The 19,494-nt window shown below is 38.6% G+C and overlaps 1 protein-coding gene across 4 annotated transcripts in view; it reads right to left on the bottom strand.

Annotated features, from left to right (window-relative positions):
- The window catches only part of HYCC2 (hyccin PI4KA lipid kinase complex subunit 2), a 78,995-nt gene that overhangs the window by 14,165 nt on the left and 45,336 nt on the right, over positions 1–19,494 (bottom strand). For all 4 annotated transcript variants that reach the window (XM_028123039.2, XM_028123037.2, XM_028123030.2 and 1 more), the window contains 4 exons: positions 18,192–18,272; positions 16,543–16,658; positions 5,094–5,189; positions 1,212–1,328 (listed from right to left, as the gene is read on the bottom strand). In XM_028123039.2, the coding sequence (XP_027978840.1) occupies positions 1,212–1,328; positions 5,094–5,189; positions 16,543–16,658; positions 18,192–18,272 (410 nt within the window). The remainder of the gene's footprint in view (positions 1–1,211; positions 1,329–5,093; positions 5,190–16,542; positions 16,659–18,191; positions 18,273–19,494) is intronic.

Raw genomic sequence — 19,494 nt, 5'->3', positions numbered from 1 at the left:
GGGACTACACCAAAATAAAAAGCTTTTGTATAGCAAAGGAAACCACCAACAAAACGAAAAGGCAATCTACTAATGGGAGATTGCAATGATACATCCAATAATGGGTTAATATCCAAAATATATAAAGAACTTCTATACAACTTAACATTAAAAAATAATCTGATTAAAAAAGTGGGCAGAGGACCTGAATAGACATTTTCCAAAGAACACATACAGATGACCAACAAGTACATGAAAAGGTACTTGACATCATTAATCATCAGGGAAATGCAAAGCAAAAGCACAATGAGATATCATCTCATACCTGTAAGAATGGCTTTTATCAAAAAGACAAGAAATAAGTGTTGCCGAAGATGTGGAGAGAGGAAATCCTGTATACTATTGGTGAAAATGTAAACTGGTACAGACAGTATGGCAAACAGTATGGAGGTCCCTCAAAAAATTAAAAATAAAACTACCATATGATCTAGCAATTCCACTGCTGGTATATATCCAAAGGAAACAAAATCACTAACTCAAAAAGATCTGCACTCCATTCATTGCAACATTATTTACAATAACCAGGACATGGAAACAATCTAAGTATTCACTGACAGATGAATGGGTAAAAAACCCAAATTCACAGATACAGAAAACAGACTGGTGGCTGCCAGAGGTGGGGGGTGGGGGTGGTATAAAGAATGCAAGTGGTGACAAGGTACGAACTTCTAGCTGTAAGATAAATAAGTCTGGGGAGGTATGGTGACTAGAGTTAACCATACTGTATTGTATATTTGAAAGTTGTTAAGACAGTAGATTTTAAAAAGTTTGCATCACATTCATAACTGTATGTAGTGATGGATGTTAACTAAACTCATTGTGGTGATCATTTCACAATATAAAATATATCTAATTATTATGTTGTACACCCAAAATTAACACAATCTTATATGTCAATTATATCTCAATTTCAAAAATTGTCTTTAATCATTATTATACTGCTCTCAAATAACAAATACTGCTCTTGTTATTTGCTTGCTATGTAAGCATAGCAGCATATTTTAATGTATATTCATTAAAAAAATACAAAAAAAATTCATATTAGAAAAAGAAGATAATGGTGCACCATGGAACAAAAGAGTCAGTGTTGTGCACCTGATTAGAAAAAAAGGAAAATATTAAGTTTCCAAACGTTATAAGAATTCACTCAGTTTCACAGTCTATCTACTTACATGGCATAATAAACCCCTGTGAGAAGTTGCACCATGAATTCGGGATCCAATACTATTCGACCACAGAGTTCTTTCCAGTGTTTTTCATGTTGCCGTGGAAACCCACTCACACAAACCCTAGGAAAATACGGCATTTGCCATGTGTGACTTCATGATTCATTAAACATTTTTCCTTTCATAAATTCATTTATTCAGTTATTCATTCCTCATATTTATTAAGTACCTGCTTATGTGCCAGTCACTGTCCCGGGCCTAGGCATACAGTTATGAACAGGCAAAAAGATAACAATAAAATCCATGCCCTCACAAAGCATACACTCTAGAGGACTGTATCAATAAAAGCAGTAACTTTTCTCAAATAGCTATGTCTGTCATCTTCCTCCGTCTTTAGAAAAAAATTGTATAACTTTTACACGTCCCAAATTTTATCGGGATGAATTGGTGGGAGATACAGAAATCTCAAAACAAATAAAAGGACATTTCAAAATACCTGATGTCTATGAGGCCATTTTTTTTTAAGATTTTATTTTTAAGTAATCTCTATACCCAACATAGGGCTTGAACTCACAACCCCAAGATCAAGAGTTGCACGCTCTATCGACTAAGCCAGCCAGGTGCCACTGTGAGGCCATTTTTAAATTAAAGTGCCACAACAATTCTCTGTCTTCATCTCATTAAGAGATGCTTCTAGAAAAGTTATGTTGAGTAATTATCAAAAGTTATAATGTACCTATATTATTTTAACCAATTAATTTGTTAGAATAATTGTAATGGTAAATGAGTCCAAAAGAAATTTTTCAGTGTTTGGTGCATTATGATATCTGAGAATTTTTTTAAAATCTCAATTTACAGGGGCGCCTGGATGGCTCAGTCGATTGGACGTCTGCCTTCGGCTTGGGTCATGATCCCGGGGTCCTGGGATCGAGCCCCTCTGTTGGGCTCCTTGATCGGCGGGGAGCCTGCTTCTCCTCCCACTCCCCAGGGCTTGTGCTCTTTCTCTCTGTCTTACAAATAAATAAATAAAATCTTTAAAAAAGTTTAAAATCTCAATTTACATATATATTTTTGTAGCAGAGATATACAACTAAGAGATCAATAAAAGGACTTGTAAGCATAGCAGCATCTGGCTGGCTCAGTCAGGAGACCATGTGACTCCTGATCTTGGGATTGTGAGTTAGAGCCCCATGTTGAATGTGGAATCTACTTAAAAACAACACCAACTTCAAACCAAACCAAACAACCACAAAAAAACCCAAAAGTACAAAATAAGACCTACAACAATGGTTAAATTAAACAGAAAAAAAAGACTTGTAAGTATAATATGGCATTAGGATAAAATTATGTGAGTAAAGTGGTAGGAAAGATCAATTTCAAGGAGAAAAAGGAATAATATAATGTCAGACTATTAAAAGCCTGTTCATCTATTCTTCATATGGATGATGGTTGGTATTTACATTATACACATTTAAAATACTAACCTAACAATTATTTTATTATGTCAATACTTACATACTAGAAATCATACCATTTGCAACTATTTAAGATAAAATGAAAAATTTTAATGTTAACTTAAAATTTGTGAGAGCTACACAGATTTTTAAAATTCTTTAGGGAATATATGAACAGAAGTGTGAGGATTACTAAACTCTATCATCATTTTTGCTGTTAAGAAAATCTATTTTAGGGGCACCTGGGTGGCTCAGTTGGTTAAGCGACTGACTTCAGCTCGGGTCATGATCCTGGAGTCCCAAGATCGAGTCCCACATTGGGCTCCTTACTCAGTTTCTCCCTTTGACCCTCCCCACCTCTCATGCTCTCTCTCTCGCTCTCATTCTCTCTCAAATAAATAAATAAAAATCTTAAAAAAAAAAAGAAAAGAAAATCTATTTTAGGGGTGCGTGGGTGGCTCAGTCGTTAGGCATCTGCCTTCGGGTCAGGTCATGATCCCAGGGTCCTGGGATCGAGCCTTCACATTGGGCTCCACGGGAAGACTGCTTCTCCCTCTCCCACTCCCCCTGCCTGTGTTCCCTCTCTCGCTGTGTCTCTCTCTGTCAAATAAATAAATAAAATCTTTAAAGAAAAAAAAGGAAAAGAAAATCTATTTTAAAAAAAGTCTACCAAGCGCCACAAAAATTAGAGATTTGGCAGGTTTTGTTTTAACGAATCAACAATAGTTACTTATAGACTTATCTATGGATAGGTAGTAAGTGTTTAAATAGTATACTCTCTTGATAACAGTAATCAGGTTAGAGACAAAAATTTTGTTAGTCATTAATCATGTTATTACAGGCAAGTGAAAATAATATAGCTATATTAAGAGAATCTACAAAATCAAACTTATAGCTAATTTAGATTGGCCTTTCCCCAATTAGCAAAAACAGTTTTGTTATAAATAGAACCTTACTCTCTTCCCAGTAACATAATAGCATGAACTTGAACAAAACATTTGTGGGTGGACAGTCTCTTGAGGGGGGCATGAATCCCCATGATCCCTCTGTCCTGGTATTCACACCCCGTATATCCCCCACTCTTGGGTGTGGGCGGGACCCATGACTTGTTTCCAACCAACAGAATATGGCAAAGATAATGGGATTTCCATGACTACATGTACATGATTATGTGATTATGTTATATAACAAAATTGTACTGCAGGTCTTCCTGGAGTCTCTCACTCTTTCTCTGCTTAAAAGAAGTGAGCTACCATGTTGTAGGCTGCCTATGCTGGGGAGACAAAGAACTGAGGCTGGCCTTCAACAGAGAGCCAATAAGAAACTGAAGCCCTCAGTCCTGCAACTAGAAGAACTGGATTCGGCCAAGAAAAGCGTATAATACCTCAATTAAGCCTCAGATAAAACTGCACCTCTAGCCGACATCTTAATCACAGCTTTATAACACCCTAAGCAGAGGACCCAGCTAACACATGCCTAGACTCCTCACCCAAATTGTGGAAATAATAAATGTGTGCTATTTGGCTGCTAAGTTCATTGTATGTGGCAATTTGTTATGAGGCAACAGAAAACTAATACAGCATTTAACCTTTTTGAGGGGCTCAGTTTCCTCAAGTAAAAATCAGTTGGATGGAATGAACTCAGGGTTCCTTCTATAATGGAAATTCTCTGATTCAAAGGCTACTCTGACTCGAAACTAATTTATATTAAATTTTTTTTCTATACTGGATGTTTAAATTTCAGCTCAGCTCTGTCCGAATTATTAGAAATTCTGATTTAGTAAAGACTAGAACACACAGGGGCGCCTGGGTGGCTCAGTCGTTAAGCGTCTGCCTTGGGCTCAGGTCATGGTCCGAGGGTCCACGGATCGAGCCCCGCATCAGGCTCCCTGCTTCTCCCTCTCCCACTTCCCCTGCTTGTGTTCCTGCTCTTTCTCCCTCTCTGTCAAATAAATAAATAAAATCTTAAAAAAAAAAAAAAAGACTAGAACACACAAATACAAATGAGACATACAGATAATTGGCGCTATTGCTAAACTTATCCAAAGCACAGTTATTTGTGAAATATGTAAATGAAAAAATTCACATTCCTTTAGACTTTTTCCACATATAGGACTATTTATTCAAAGCTCTCAAAGTGATTTACAAAACTTGGCATACAGGCAGTGATTAGGTGTTTCACTAAACCACCCTAAACTTACGACATCTTGGCTTAACTTAATGTTCAGCTAGAAAATAGTTCTTTAATGCTGAAATATTTTCAAAAGTCATGATACATGAGGGATGATAAGGATTCCTATAGGAATGTAAGCTTCCTGAGTTTTGTTTACTGCTCTATTGCAACAAATTAGAACAGCACCTAACCAGAGAATATGTGCTCAATAATATTTGTCAAATAAATGAATGTGAAAGCTAACGATAATTATTCTTCTCACCTGGAACCCATCCGACAAAGAGACTGGTAAGATGAAGCAGGCATATACACAATAGCAGAATTATAACATAACATGAGAAAACTCAGGACTTCAAACCTAGAAAAAATAAAACAAAGGTAAAGGGTTACAAACAATTATTTCTACTGGAGACTATGATTTCTTTGTTGGGTAGTTATAATAAGAATGTATATAATAGTGACTTTCCTGATTTCTCAGATTGCTGTGATATCCTACTCAATGATCTCCATTTTCATTTTCTTTATTAAAGGTCACATCCCTTGCTACCATCTATATTTTTATCAAAAATAAACCATTGTGCTTGAACTGATGACTCCCTATTACATTAATCCACCGTTCCCACTGACTACATGATAAAATCCAAACTCATCATGGCATAAAAGGCCTTTAAAATCCACCCTTGGGGTGCCTGGATGGTTCATTTGTTGGGCGTCCAACTCCTGATTTTGGCTTGGGTCACTGTCTTGGGGTCCCGAGCTTGAGCCCCACATCAGGCTCTGTGTTCAGTGGGGAGTCTGCTTAAGGTTCTCTCTCCCTTGGGGCGCCTGGGTGGCTCAGTTGGTTAAGCGACTGCCTTCGGCTCAGGTCATGATCCTGGAGTCCCGGGATCGAGTCCCGCATCGGGCTCCCTGCTCGGCGGGGAGTCTGCTTCTCCCTCTGACCCTCTTCCCTCTCGTGCGCTCTCATTTTCTCTCTCTCAAATAAATAAATAAAATCTTTAAAAAAAAAAGGTTCTCTCTCCCTTGCCTCTCTTCCCTGTGCTCTAAAAATAAATAAATCTTAAAAAAATAAATAAAATCCATCCTCAACCTACCTCTCCAACCTTACTTCCCTCCACTGCCTACCATATACACCACACTACATCGATCTTCTTACCACTCCATGAGTATATCATAACTTTTCATAACTCCTTGCTTTTATGGAGGCTGCCCTTTCTTACTAGAACATACTTTTTCGCTTGGGAAATTCCTGCTTAGGTTTCAAGTGTTGGCTCAAATTTTTAACTTAGACATAAAACCGTTCTTAATTCTCCCGGCTAAAGGAAAGAGTTCCCTTTGTTGTGTAGCTCTAATACAGCATTTATCCCAGGGAATCATAATTCCTTGTCTTTACCGATGTTTTACCTATTTAATAATAAGCAACTTTACTCATTTATCATCTCTATCTCTAGTGTCCAGCACCGTGTCTAATACATTATAATTGCTCAATAAATTTTTATTGAATGAATAAATGATTTTATTTAATGAGTAAGGATTTCTTTTCTTTCTTTTTTAAACCAGGGATTTTTTTCCTTAGGATTTTATTTGAGAGAGAGAGAGAGTGCACACAAGCAGTGGGAAGGGGCAGAGGCGAGAGGAAGAAGCAGACTTCCCGCTGAGCAGGGAACCTGACGTGGGGCTTGATCCCAGGACCCTGAGATCATGAACTGAGTCGAAGGCAGACGCTTAACGGACTGAGCCACCCAGGCACCCCTGAATAAAGATTTCTTAAGCTATACAGTCTCTAAGGAATGTGGTTCCTTAACCTGGATGCACACTATTTAAGGGCATTCTGGAATGATATATTCCTGTGCTTCAACCCAGACTGACCCAATTAGAATCTAGGAGGGCATGATCCAGGGAAGTTGTTCTTCTAAAAAGCTTCCCATAGGTGGTAAGGAGTATATGGAAACTCTTTGTACTATTTTTGAAACATTTTTTATAAGTCTGAAATTATTTCAAAATAAAAAGTTAAAAACTGACTTGAAAGTCTGACTTGAAAGCAGTCATATCTTCAGATCCCTTCTCCTTCTCTATGCTGTAAGGTTTATTGAAGACTTATTATTTTAAGGATAAAAGAAAATTCTACTTGAGAACCACCAAGCCCAACTGTGGTTTGGAGTGAGGGTTGGAGGGAGAGATACCATACTGAAAACAGGAAAAATAAATATTTCTTACTGGATATTGAAACCTGAAGCTCTCCTTCCCTTCTGGGCCACAAGAATGCTAGGCCACCCCACTAGTTGAGAGACCAGAAGAGCTTTTGATTACCCTAAGAGGAAAGACTTAAGAGGTATAGACTTGGGAAGTTCTCCAACTGAATAGCTCAGTGAAGTTCATAGTCAACTAGCCCTACTCACAAGGTCAGAGCTGTTCATATTTTATTTCCTTTCCTTCGTCTTCCTTAGTATAAGGGGGTGGGGAGGATTATCAGACATCTGAGGAACTCCACTAACGTGAAAATGAGATCAAAATAAAGAAATACAAAAGGGGGGGCACAATTTGGAGGAAACACAGAATATATAAAGAGAAAAAAAACTTTAAACAGGGGCGCCTGGGTGGCTCAGTGGTTAAGCGTCAGCCTTTGGCTCAGGTCATGATCCCAGGGTCCTGGGATCAAGCCCCACATCAGGCTCCGTGCTCAGGGAGAAAAAGAAGTAATCTTTTTTTTTAAAGATTGTATTTATTTATTTGAGAGAGAGAGATACAGCGAGAGAGGGAACACAAGCAGGGGGAGTGGGAGAGGGAGAAACAGGCCTCCCACGGAGCAGGGAGCCCGATGCGGGGCTCGATCCCGGGACCCTGGGACCATGACCTGAGCCAAAGGCAGATGCTTAACGACTGAGCCACTCAGACGCCCCTAAATAAATAAAATCTTAAAAAAGAAACCAAAAACTTTAAACAAGTAAATTATCATTAAAATTCTTAAAAATACAAGAGATGTGGTTTCTAGGGAAAAAAAACACAACCACCAAGATCTATTTAAAAAAAATACTTAGAAAATCAGAAAAGCTAGATATACAAAATATAACGGCAGAAATTAAGAACTCAAGAAAAAGACTGGTGGATGAAGTTGAGGAACTATCACAGAAAGTAAAGCAAAAGGAAAAAGATACGGCAGATGGAGAGAAAAGAGGACCACTCCAAGAGTTCCAACATCTAAATAATAAAACCACCAGAAGACAGATAGTAAAAGACAGATAATAAAAGACAAATAATAAAAGACCAGATAAAATGGAGAGGCTTAACTAATTAACAAAAACAATTCAAGAAAATTTTCCAGTCTAAAGGACATGAGTTTCTAAATCAAAAAAGTCCACCTAGTGCTCAGCACAATGGAGGAAATAAGCCTATACCAAGAAATATCACAGTGGAATTTCAGAATACTAGTAAAAAAGAATGAAGATATAGGTACAGGAAACAGATCCATGCAGGAAAAGGACAAAAGGAATCCCAGGATAAGAGTGAAGGGAGATCCCAAGATAATAAGTGTACACCAGGTAAAGAGGGTGATACAGTCCAGATTGGAGTAAGTCAAAAGGCTCCAGGAACCCCTTTTGTAGAAAAATGAAATTGAGAGATAACTGATATGAATGAAGACTTACAAGGAGATTTAGACAACTGATAGAGAATTTACAGTTGAATTATAAAGCAAATAATAAACAAAGGAAAAAAAGACAATTATGACCTTCAAGTAAATCAAAAAGGTGTGCAGGAAAGGAAAAGGAATCATTTAATCACAAACCTCAGTCATATAAAGGGAAGGAAGCTTCAAATGAATTGTGGTCATTCAGAGTAATAACAAATTTGAAAAATGAGTTTCCCACAGTTACAACAGAGCTACACTGAGAGGACAGGAGAATGAGAGAAATAATGAGCTAAACCCCTATCTTTCAAAGGGATAAGTTGTTAGATAATGTCCGAGACTGAAAAATTAAGAAGCAGCAAGTTCCTCAAAGATGTGGAAGTAAACATTAAGAGAGTCAGTTAAAAGCAAGATTTCTCAACCTTGGCACCATTAGCATTTTGGGCTAGACAAGTGTGGGAGATTTGGCCCAGCACTGCAGGATGAGCAACATCACTGACCTCTACACATGAGATGCCTATAGCAGCCCTCCCTCCCACACCTAGTTGTGACAATCAAACAAATCTCCAGATATTGGCAAATGTTTGCTGAAGGCAGAAATGCCCTGGTTGAGAACCACTAGTTACAAGTTGTTATAATATGTGGGAAAGGAAAAATGGTAGGGGGGAGGGGAAGAGCTGGAGATTGCAGTTTTTCTTAATAAACTGTATAGAATGAATGTACGTTTAAATTTGAAAATATATATCTGCCTGTGCATATGAGTGTATTCCTGATACAGTTGACAAAAAATAAAACATACAGCAAAAACAAAACAGTAGCACAGTGAGATACCACATTTCACAATCAGTATGATGGCTATACTCAAAAAGATGGACGCTGCTTGTGGGAATGTATAATGGTACACTTACTCTAGAAAACATTATGATAGTTCCTCAGAAAGTTAAGCATTGAATTCTCATATGACCTAACTATAATGGAATATTATTCAGTCATACAAAAGAAGTACTGACACACATTACCACATAAATGAATCTTGAAAGTGTGCTAAGAAGCCAGACACATAAGGCCACATATTGTGTAATTCTATTTACATGAAAAGTCTAGAACAGACAGAATTCTACAGACAGAAAAGTGAGATACATGGTGGCCAGGGGCTGGAAAGAAGGAAAGGGGAATTTCTCTGTGGTGTGATAAAAATGTCCTGGAATTAAATAGTGGTAGTGCACAACCTTATAAATATACTAGAAATCACTGAATTGTACACTATAAGGGGTTAATTTTATGGTATACGAATTATACCTCAATTAAAAGTAATTTTAGGGGCACCTGGGTGGCTCAGTCAGTTAAGCATCGGCCTTTGGCTCAGGTCATGATCCCAGGATCCTGGGATTGAGTCCCGTATTGGGTTACATGTTCAGCAGGGAGCCTGCTTCTCCCTCTGCCCCTCCCCCCGCTTGTGAGCACACATGTTCTCTCTCACAAAAATAAATAAAATCTTTTAAAAAATAATAAAAATTTTAAAAGTCAATAATTAACTGAAAATGTGCAAGGTGTAAAACACAGTGCAGTTTTCTTAATATTTTAAAAACTCAGCGGGAAGCCTGCTTCTCCCTCTCCCATGCCCCTTGCTTGTGTTCCTGCTCTCGCTATCTCTCTCTGTCAAATAAATAAAATCTTAAAAAAACAAACAAAAAAAAACCTCTTGGAAATCACTAGGAAAAAATATACAGTTCAATATGAAAAATGGACACAGGACATGAATATACATTTCACAGGTCAGGAAAAATAACTAGTAAATTAATGTACTAAAAGTGTTCATACCTAGTCGTAATTAAGGAAATGTCAAGTAAAACAATGTAACATCAATTTTTAATGATCAGATTGGCAAAGATTAAAAAATTTGAAAATACCCAATATTGGGGATTAGTATAAGGAAATAGGCCTTCTCAAACTACTGGTAGGAGATTCAGTTCATGCAGATGTTCAGGGGAGGGTAATTTGGAAGTATGTACTCAAAGTGAAAAAAGGAGATACTCTTTAGCTTAGCAATTTTTTTTTAAAGATTTTATTTATTTATTCGAGAGAGAGAGAAAATGAGAGATAGAAAGCACGAGAGGGAAGAGGGTCAGAGAGAGAAGCAGACTCCCTGCTGAGCAGGGAGCCCGATGTGGGACTCAATCCAGGGACTCCAGGATCATGACCTGAGCAGAAGGCAGTCGCTCAACCACCTGAGCCACCCAGGCGCCCTAGCTTAGCAATTTCATTGCTAGGAATTTATCTTACGGATTAACTTTGGTGCTCCCATGCAAATATATATACAAAAAAAGTAAAACAAACTGAGTTCCTTGCAATATTGTTTATATTAGCAAAAAATTGCAATCTAAATTTTAGTTGATCTAAAGACTGGCTAAGGATCTAAAGATCTTTAAGACTGGCTAAAAACTGATGGTACATACATAGAATGAAATACTAAGTAGTCATTAAAAAAGAATGTGGAGACCTCTATATGCTGTTAGAAAAGTAAGTCTAAGATTTATTCTTAAAGGGGAAAAAGTTACAGAATCCAGTGTGCATGGGCCTGCATATGCTTAAGATCGAATATATGCTTTTGCATGCATTAAAATTTTCTGAAAAGACACACAGCAAAATAGCTAACAGTTTAACTACTGAGAGTGGAAACGATGGTGAGAGGGAAGAGGACACATACTTTTCTCTTTGTACTCCCATCTATTTTCATCTATTTATATTCTGTTCTATTTAAAATTTACCACAAGTATATAATGTTCTACATTTAAAAATTAAAATTAGAAAACAAAAAGGGAACCAGGTAACCAGATGATTTTTATGCAGTCTGCAGACTATAGTATGAGCCACTCTTTTTTTTAAATATTTATTTGAGAGAGAGAGCGTGTGAGCAGGGGGGGAGGAGCAGAGGGAGAAGAAGACAGAGAATCCTCAAGCAGACTCCCTGCTGAGCACAGAGCCCAATGCAGGGCTCAGTCCCAGGATGCTAAGATCATGACCTGGGCCAAAATCAAGATTCAGATGCCCAACCAATTGAGCCCCCCAGGCACTCCCATGAACCACTTTTTTTTTTTTTAAAGATTTATTGATTTGAGAGACAGAGAGCACAAGCAGGGGAGAGGGGGACTGGAGAGGGGAGGGACAGAGGGGAGGGGCAGAGGGGAGGGGGGAGAGAGAGAGAGAGAGAGAGAGAGAGAGAGAGAGAGAGAGAGAGAGAGCGCGCGCGCACAAGCAGAGGAAGAAGCAGACACCCTGCTGAGCAGGGAGCTCTACATGGGGCTCGATCCCAGGACCCTGAGATCACCACCTGAGCCAAAGGCAGATGCTTAAATGACTGGGCCACCCAAGTGCCCCTCTTTTAATGTGAATTTTATATTGTGAAATGATTTGAATAAACCAATATAACTATATAAAAAAAAAAATTAAACCGTTACTTCAAGTTGGGATAAGGCCTTCTCCAAGTGTTATATAGCACCCTGCTGGCTAATAGAGGATGATCACTAAAGCTGAATTCCAAAACAATGTGTTAGAATGCAAGGAAAGCCAATGCATTTTCTATCACGTGTAATACTGGAAAGACCCATAAAAAGAACCAGAATTCCAGACTGAAGCACGATCAAAGGTCAATGACCATGGAAATTTGCTTGAGTCTATATTCCTTCCATAACTCTAATATTATAACCAACAAGATAAGAATACTATTTTACTACAAACATTATGCAATAATAGTATCACTAACATTTACTATATACCAGGCACTGTCCTAAGCATGTTTCAGATGTCGCCTCATTTATTCCTCACAACAACCATGTATGTTAATATGTGGTAAGGAATTTGGCCTTGCCCAAAGAGAGGTCTGGCCTTTGCCCTCAGCTGCCCTCAACTTCTGGGAAGTAACCCATATCATACCTGACAGCTTTGTTTCAGGTGGGGGCTGGTAACACAGAAACATAAAATAATCCTGAAATTTGAAATACCCATAACATCTTGGGTGATGTAAGAAAAACACAGGCAGTGCCAGAAGAATTCCATAATAAAATGGAAATGGTATGTGCAGAAAAGTGCTACCAGGGAATGCAAAGAGGTGCTCAGAGTACTCATTAACAGGGAGCCTCTTTTTTCCCTAGGGTTAACTCTGGCACTACCCGACAAGCTGCTAGATTCTACTGTCACCTAGACAGAGTGATAGTCACTCACTGACCAACAAAGAGCTATCTGATTTAGGGATGGCAGTTCTAAAATGAATGGACTATATCTTGTTTGGAAGGCTGCCACTCTGATTGAAGAAGGTTAAGAACAAATCAGGTTGGTAGGTGGACTTAACTGCATTCTGTTTACCACAATGAGTTTTTACCAGCTCATGGGTAGTGGCCAATGGCCTCCACATATGGTCCTGCAGGAGGGCAAGGGAAAACTGGCCTATTAAAGGGATGCCTGCAAGGGGAATAACCCTATGGAAATCACCATGGGAATTTGAGGAGTGTATTAAAGTAAGATTATGCCTATACCTATCAGGGGAATCAGAAGGCAACTGGTATCAATGAGTAGACATCCCAGTGTGCTTGAAGTGACCATCTGTGTCCATGAAATGAGTGGACATGGTGGTACTGCAGCGATGCAGAGATGGGCTGAATTCAGACATATTCTTTTTACACCCTGAGGTAAAAGCTGCTGGTAAGAACTGTTGTTTGCCAACAAGAGAGACAAAGACTGCAGATGGCTATGGGGCGGATTACCCTGGGGTAAGGCCCTACACAGCTGACAGCTGGACTGATGCCAGTAGCCCCTGGAAGATACAAATGGGTCCTGACAGGAACAGACACTTACTCTGCACTAAACTTTGCTTATCTGATGGTAGGTCAAATGTTCAGAGTACTATAAAATGACCAGAAGATATTGTACCAATTTGGACTGCTGAGTCACATGTTTTTCAGAGCAAGGAACACACTTTACAGCCCATTAGGTCTAACAATATGTAAAGAGATATCCTAAGCATAATGGTTTGACAGGTAAGTGGAACAAGCAACTGAAACATCTCTCATCTAAAATGGGACAGGGAAAAGGGGGTGGGAATGAAGCACGAAGGGCAGGTTTACACAGGACAGTCACCACTAGACAGATTTCTCTGCTTTTCTGGGGATGTGGGAAGAGGTGGATAGACAATGTTGGTAAGACTTCGCAATTCTTCCTAACATAATGGTATAACTATACTTCTTTCTTCCCCACAACTCAACTTTTCTTTTCCTATCTAAAGCACTGGTCTTGGGGCACCTGGTGGCTCAGTCAGTTAAGCGGCTGCCTTCAGCTTGGGTCATGATCTCAGGGTCCTGGGATCGAGCCCCGCATCGGCTCCCTGCTCAGCGGGGAGCCTGCTTCTCCCTCTGCCTGCTACTCCACCCCAATGTGCTCTCTCTCTCTCAAATAAATAATTAAAAATAATAATAAAGCACTGGTCTAGGACCAGGGCTGTAACTGCAGGTGCCAGAAGCAGAGGATTTCTAAGCAAGAAATAGTAACTGTATCTTTAATTCCCAAGAGCCTGATGGGATGAGTGGTACCTTCATCCCATCTGGCAAAACTGGGGTTGATACTGAGTGCAGATGTATCACCTAGCGGTCAAGAGCTCACTAGTTCTTGGGGCGCCTAGATGGCTCAGTCGGTTAAGCATCTGCCTTCGGCTCAGGTCATGATCTCGGAGTCATGGGATCAAGCCCCGCATCAGGTTCCCTGCTCAGCAGGGAGTCTGCTTGTCCCTCTGCCCACTCCCCTGGTTCATACTCTTTATCTCTTAAATAAATAAAAATAAAATCTTTTTTTTTTTAAGATTTTATTTTTATTTATTTGAGAGGGGGAGAGAGAGGAAACAAAACCACAGAGCAGGGGGAGGAAGCAGCAGACTCCCCGCTGAGCAGGGAGCCTGACGTGGGGCTTGATCCCAGGACTCCAAGATCATGACCTGAGCTGAAGGCAGATGCTTAACCGACTGAGCTACCTGGGCACCCCTACATCAGAGTCTTAAAAGGGTGAAACCATTTGTTGGTGAGACCACTCCTGCTTTTAAACCTGATAAAGTCAAAAAGAAGCCTGCAAACCTGAGTGACATTGTTCTAGGAGACATTTTGGTAATACAGATGATAATGAACTGCAATAATAGTTAATGACTGAGTAAGACTCTAGTAATATGCCAGTATCTTTGACTCATTTTTCAGGTCACACCTACTGGCATTCTGTGTTTTGCTATAACACTGGCATGGTTGTTATTAAGGTTATAATTCTCATATTGAGGTACTGGTAAATTGAGTTAAAGTCTCCTTAGGAAGAATGCTAAGAAAATGACCGGCTTGAGGGAAAAACTGGACCTAGCTAACCATCAGCTAATTTCTATGATCAGTATTTCTGCTCAAGTTTATCATAAGGTACAAACAGTAGATGATGGGGTAGGGTGGGGTGGAAAATAATCAAAAATGGTACAAAAATACAAAAATGTATATAGTGGCTTTGTAGAAGAAATTAATTGTTTCTTCAAATCTATTCCTAACTTACAATGGCTCTTCAAATGTTGGGCATATTCATAAGGATCATATTGATGTCTGTGTCTGTCATATAAATGCTATACTAAAAGTAGATGCCCAGGTAAGCATGACTTTTTGTTTAAAAGAGCCTAGGCCTGGGGCGCCTGGGTGGCTCAATCATTAAGCGTCTGCCTTCGGCTCAGGTCGTGATCCCAGGGTCCTGGGACTGAGCCCTGCATCGGGCTCCCTGCTCAGCAGGAAACCTACTTTTCCCTCTGCCGCTCCCCCTGCTTGTGTTCCCTCTTTCACTGGGTCCCTCTCTGTCAAATAAATAAAATCTTAAAAAAAATAAAAAAATAAAAGAGCCTAGGCCAAAGGCCAGGGCATGGTCTGTGTAGTAAAGAATTTGGCCTTGCCCAAAGAAGTCTGGCCTTTGCCCCTCTGCGAGGAAGTAACCTATGTTATACCTGACAGAAGTGTCTTTGTTTAGGATGGGGACTAGCTACACTAGAAACAGCCACCATGGGTGCCTGGGTGGCTCAGTCAGTTGAGTGACTGAGTGGCCAGCTCTTGATTTTGGCTCAGGGCATGATCTCGGGGTCCTGGAATTGAGCCCAGTGCTCAGCAGAGGAGTCCGCTTGAGGATTCTCTCTCTCTCCTTCTGCCCCTCCCCCTGCTAGTGCTTGCTCGCTTGCTCTAAAATAAATAAATCTTTGAAAGAAAGAAAGAACAAACAAACAACATACCATGTGATTTACGGTGGGGCTTTGGGTCACACAGCCTCAACCAACTGGGAGGCTGAGATCAACCTTGTGAGCAACCAATATAATCAGTCATACTTATAAAAATGGAGCCCAGGGAAAAATGTGGACACTGAACCTGACTCTATGCATACTGTCACACATTAATGCTGGGAGGGTAATGCATCCTGACTCCATGGGTGAGGACAACAGAAGCTTTGCATTTGGAACCCTCCAGATTCTATCCTATGCATCTCTCCCTTTGGCTGACTTTAATCTGTATCCTTCCTTGTAATAAACCTTAACTCTGAATATAACAGCTTTCATTCAGTGAGTTCTGAGTCCTTCTAGTGAGTTATCAAACCTAAGAGTGGTTATAGGAACCCTCCAAACTTGCAGTTGGTGTCAGAAGTGAGGGCAGTCCTGGGGACCATGCATTCAAACTTTGTAGTTCATCTAACTTCAGGAAGGTAAGTACTCTCATTAACCCATTCTGCAATAAAGAAAGCAAAGTGAAGAGAGTAGATAAACTGCCTGAGAGGGCAAGCTTCTAAGTTGTAGTGCTAGAACACAAACCTTGGCTTGGAAGACTTTATGCCCACACTTTTAGTTTTTACATTACTTTAAACAAGATGACCATTCACAGTACCATGCATTAGATGGATAGGTATTTAACCACTATAATGTATTTCACAAGTATGAGATCTTAAACCTTTTGCCTCTTCTCTCATCAAACTTGAACCAAAGTAATTACAGTTAACTATTAAGCACAAATTAATAATTATTACTATCTACAGTTTCAACCATTACCGGTTTTGTGCAGTGAATGTTTCCCTTTGAGGATGAAGATCACTATAAACAACCCTGATGAGATCATGCTGACACAATGCCCCTTCTGTCAAAGCCATGGATCCAATTGTTGAGGGCTACAAAAAAAGATGAAGTATCTTTTAGAGACACTGTATCTCTAAAATGAAGTAAAAATCTGTATCATGTAAGGATATTTAATTTTGTTTTAACATTAAGGCCATTTCTTCTTCTCATTCAAAACCCTTTGCATTTTTCAATTACATACATTCCATACCTCTTTTTGGAAATTATATTTAATATATAAAACTAAAAATGTACTGGTTTATTTTTTGAAAGATTATAGAATGAATCTATATTTAGGACACAGAATAAGAAAAGTTGCTGGAAAGACTAAAGGTTACAAATACACCACTTTCATTATTTTTTATTTTTTTCAAATACATCAATTTTAATTTGTTTGTACCCCAGAGCACACAGCAGTTTTGAGACTGTGCATTTAAATTTTGCAGTTCGTCTAACTTCAGGTAGGTGGATACTCTCATTAACCCCATTTTATAATGAAAAAGAAAGGTGCATGGGTTAAATGGGTGATGGGGATTAAGGAGTACACTTGTCATGATGAGCACGGGATGGAGTATGGAATTGCTGAGTCACTATATTGTGTATCTCAAACTAATAACACTGGATGTTAACTAACTGGAATTAAAATAAAAACTTAAAAGAAAAAAGAAAGGTACAGAGAGTTATGTAATACAAACAATAATGAAGACTATGATCAAATGTTTAATAGTGACATAATTTTATGTTTCTGAAGTTAGAAGCATCCATTCATAAGTGTTCCACTATCCTCCATTTTATTACATAATATGATATACAGAACTTAATTAAAATCTATTACTCAGAAATATTCTATGCTAAAATGAGCCCATTCTATTGCAGGTATTCGATTTCCAGTATAAAACGAAGTCCCAGGGGAATTAATTAAGAAAATAAATAGCTGCATGGAGCTATGAGACAACTGGATACTGTCTGTTGATAAGAAAATGGAATATAATTTTTGGCCTACTGACAAGTTTCTTTAAAGGTTTTCCTTACACTTTATACACTAAAGGTCACTATAGACCAGAAGCTTGATTCATAACATATATCCTTAAATATAAACAATAGTGTTCTCACATTCTTCAACCAAATAAATAAAAGCAAAACTCAGAAGCATAATGTTAATGAATAGCTACAGTGCATCAATTACAGACTCCTTTAAATAGAAATAATTTGTGTTAAAATCCTTCTAAGTAGACATTTTCCTAAAAAATAATAAAAAATTAATCTAACACAAATTTCCAATTATGGGATACTTTAAAAAAATGAAAAAAGATTTTTATGAATTCATAAAAGACTAATAAAAAAGGAGTGAAAATGATAGTGGAGGAATAAGAAAGAAAGAAACAAGAACTAGAGGAAAATTTTCCATTAATTACTTTCTGCCTCTCTTGATAAGAGCTTAGCTTTACATCACTAGTTACAAACACCTACTTTTAAGAAGCATATCAATAAAGATGCGTTAGGAACATTTATCTCGGATAAGAAATTAACTTTCATCTCTTACTCAGTATAATTTTAAATAATTCTACCTTTCTAATCTTACTTACCTCATGGTATATTGAGGGCTTGGATAAGGAAGGGATAGTAAAAGATAGAACTTTATTGTTTCCATCTTTATCAGCAATTTCCTATAGTTAAAAAAAATAATATACAAAGATAAATAACCACAGGACTATATTGTAAGAAATAATTTCTTAATTTACCAAATATATCATTGGCAACTGAGGAAAATTTTTAGAAATAGTAATATATAAAGACTAGGGATGCCTGTGTGGCTCAGTTGGTTAAGCATTTGCCTTTAGCTCCCTCTCCCATTGCCCCTCCCCCCGTCCTCTCTCTCTCAAATAAATAAATAAAATCTTAAAAAATAAAAAAGACCCTCATTTGAGAGGTGCCCCCCGCAGAAGAAAGATGCATCCTTTTCTTTGAAGACTAAGAAACTTTAAAAGGAATCCAAACGGGCCTTATTAAGTTTCTCCCAATTTTACCCTTAGCTCATTCCCTTTAAGTCCTATCATATTTTTCCACAACTTTCCACTCTTCATCAAACCTAGTATAAAAATACTCAGGCTTGGGGTCCCTGGGTGGCTCAGTTGGTTAAGCGTCTGCCTTCAGCTCAGCTCATGATCCCAGGGTCCTGGGATCGAGTCCCGCATCGGGCTCCCTGCTGAGCGGGGAGCCTGCTTCTCCCTCTCCCACTCCCCATTTGTGCTCTCTTTCTCTCTGACAAGTAAATAAAATCTTAAAAAAAAAAAAGAGTATTACTACTCTAGTGTATCTTTTCTAACCAAATTTACAGTTTAGTAGTTGAGTTACCCTTTGAGAGATATGGAACACAATACTATAGCTAAATCAAATGCAATGTGACAGCAAAGACATGAAGCAGGCACACAAATCAATTTTCATGTTAAATATACAGACAGGACAGGGAGATTACAACTGATTATGTCTGAGTCAAAACAGATATGTTTTAGCCAAGAAATACACTTATTTAATAAGAAAAACAACATTTTAACACAGAATGAATCTTGACTAAAAGAAACTATCACAATTATTTAGCAAAAGACTAATGACCTGAATTAAGTTACACGTTAACATAATAAATATTAGTCCATGTGATTAAGTTCATATTTAGGTAATTTCTACTGAACTGCCAGAAAATTCTTTTGTTTTCCCTTAAAAGCATTTTATCTGGGATGCCTGGGTGGCTTAGTCAGTTAAGCGTCTGCCTTTGGCTCAAGTCACAATCCCAGGGTCCTGGGATCAAGTCCAGCATCAGGCTACTTGATCAGCGGGGAGCCTGCTTCTCCCTCTGCCTGCTGCTCTCCCTTCTCTCTCTCTCCCTCTGAC

This window comes from Eumetopias jubatus, unplaced genomic scaffold (genome assembly GCF_037043125.1).
Source record: "Eumetopias jubatus isolate StellerSeaLion01/CBP00866 unplaced genomic scaffold, mEumJub1_p1.0 scaffold_3, whole genome shotgun sequence".
NCBI lineage: Eukaryota > Metazoa > Chordata > Mammalia > Carnivora > Otariidae > Eumetopias > Eumetopias jubatus.
Note: the sequence above shows the minus strand (reverse complement) of the source record. Positions and strands in the feature narration are given on the sequence as shown.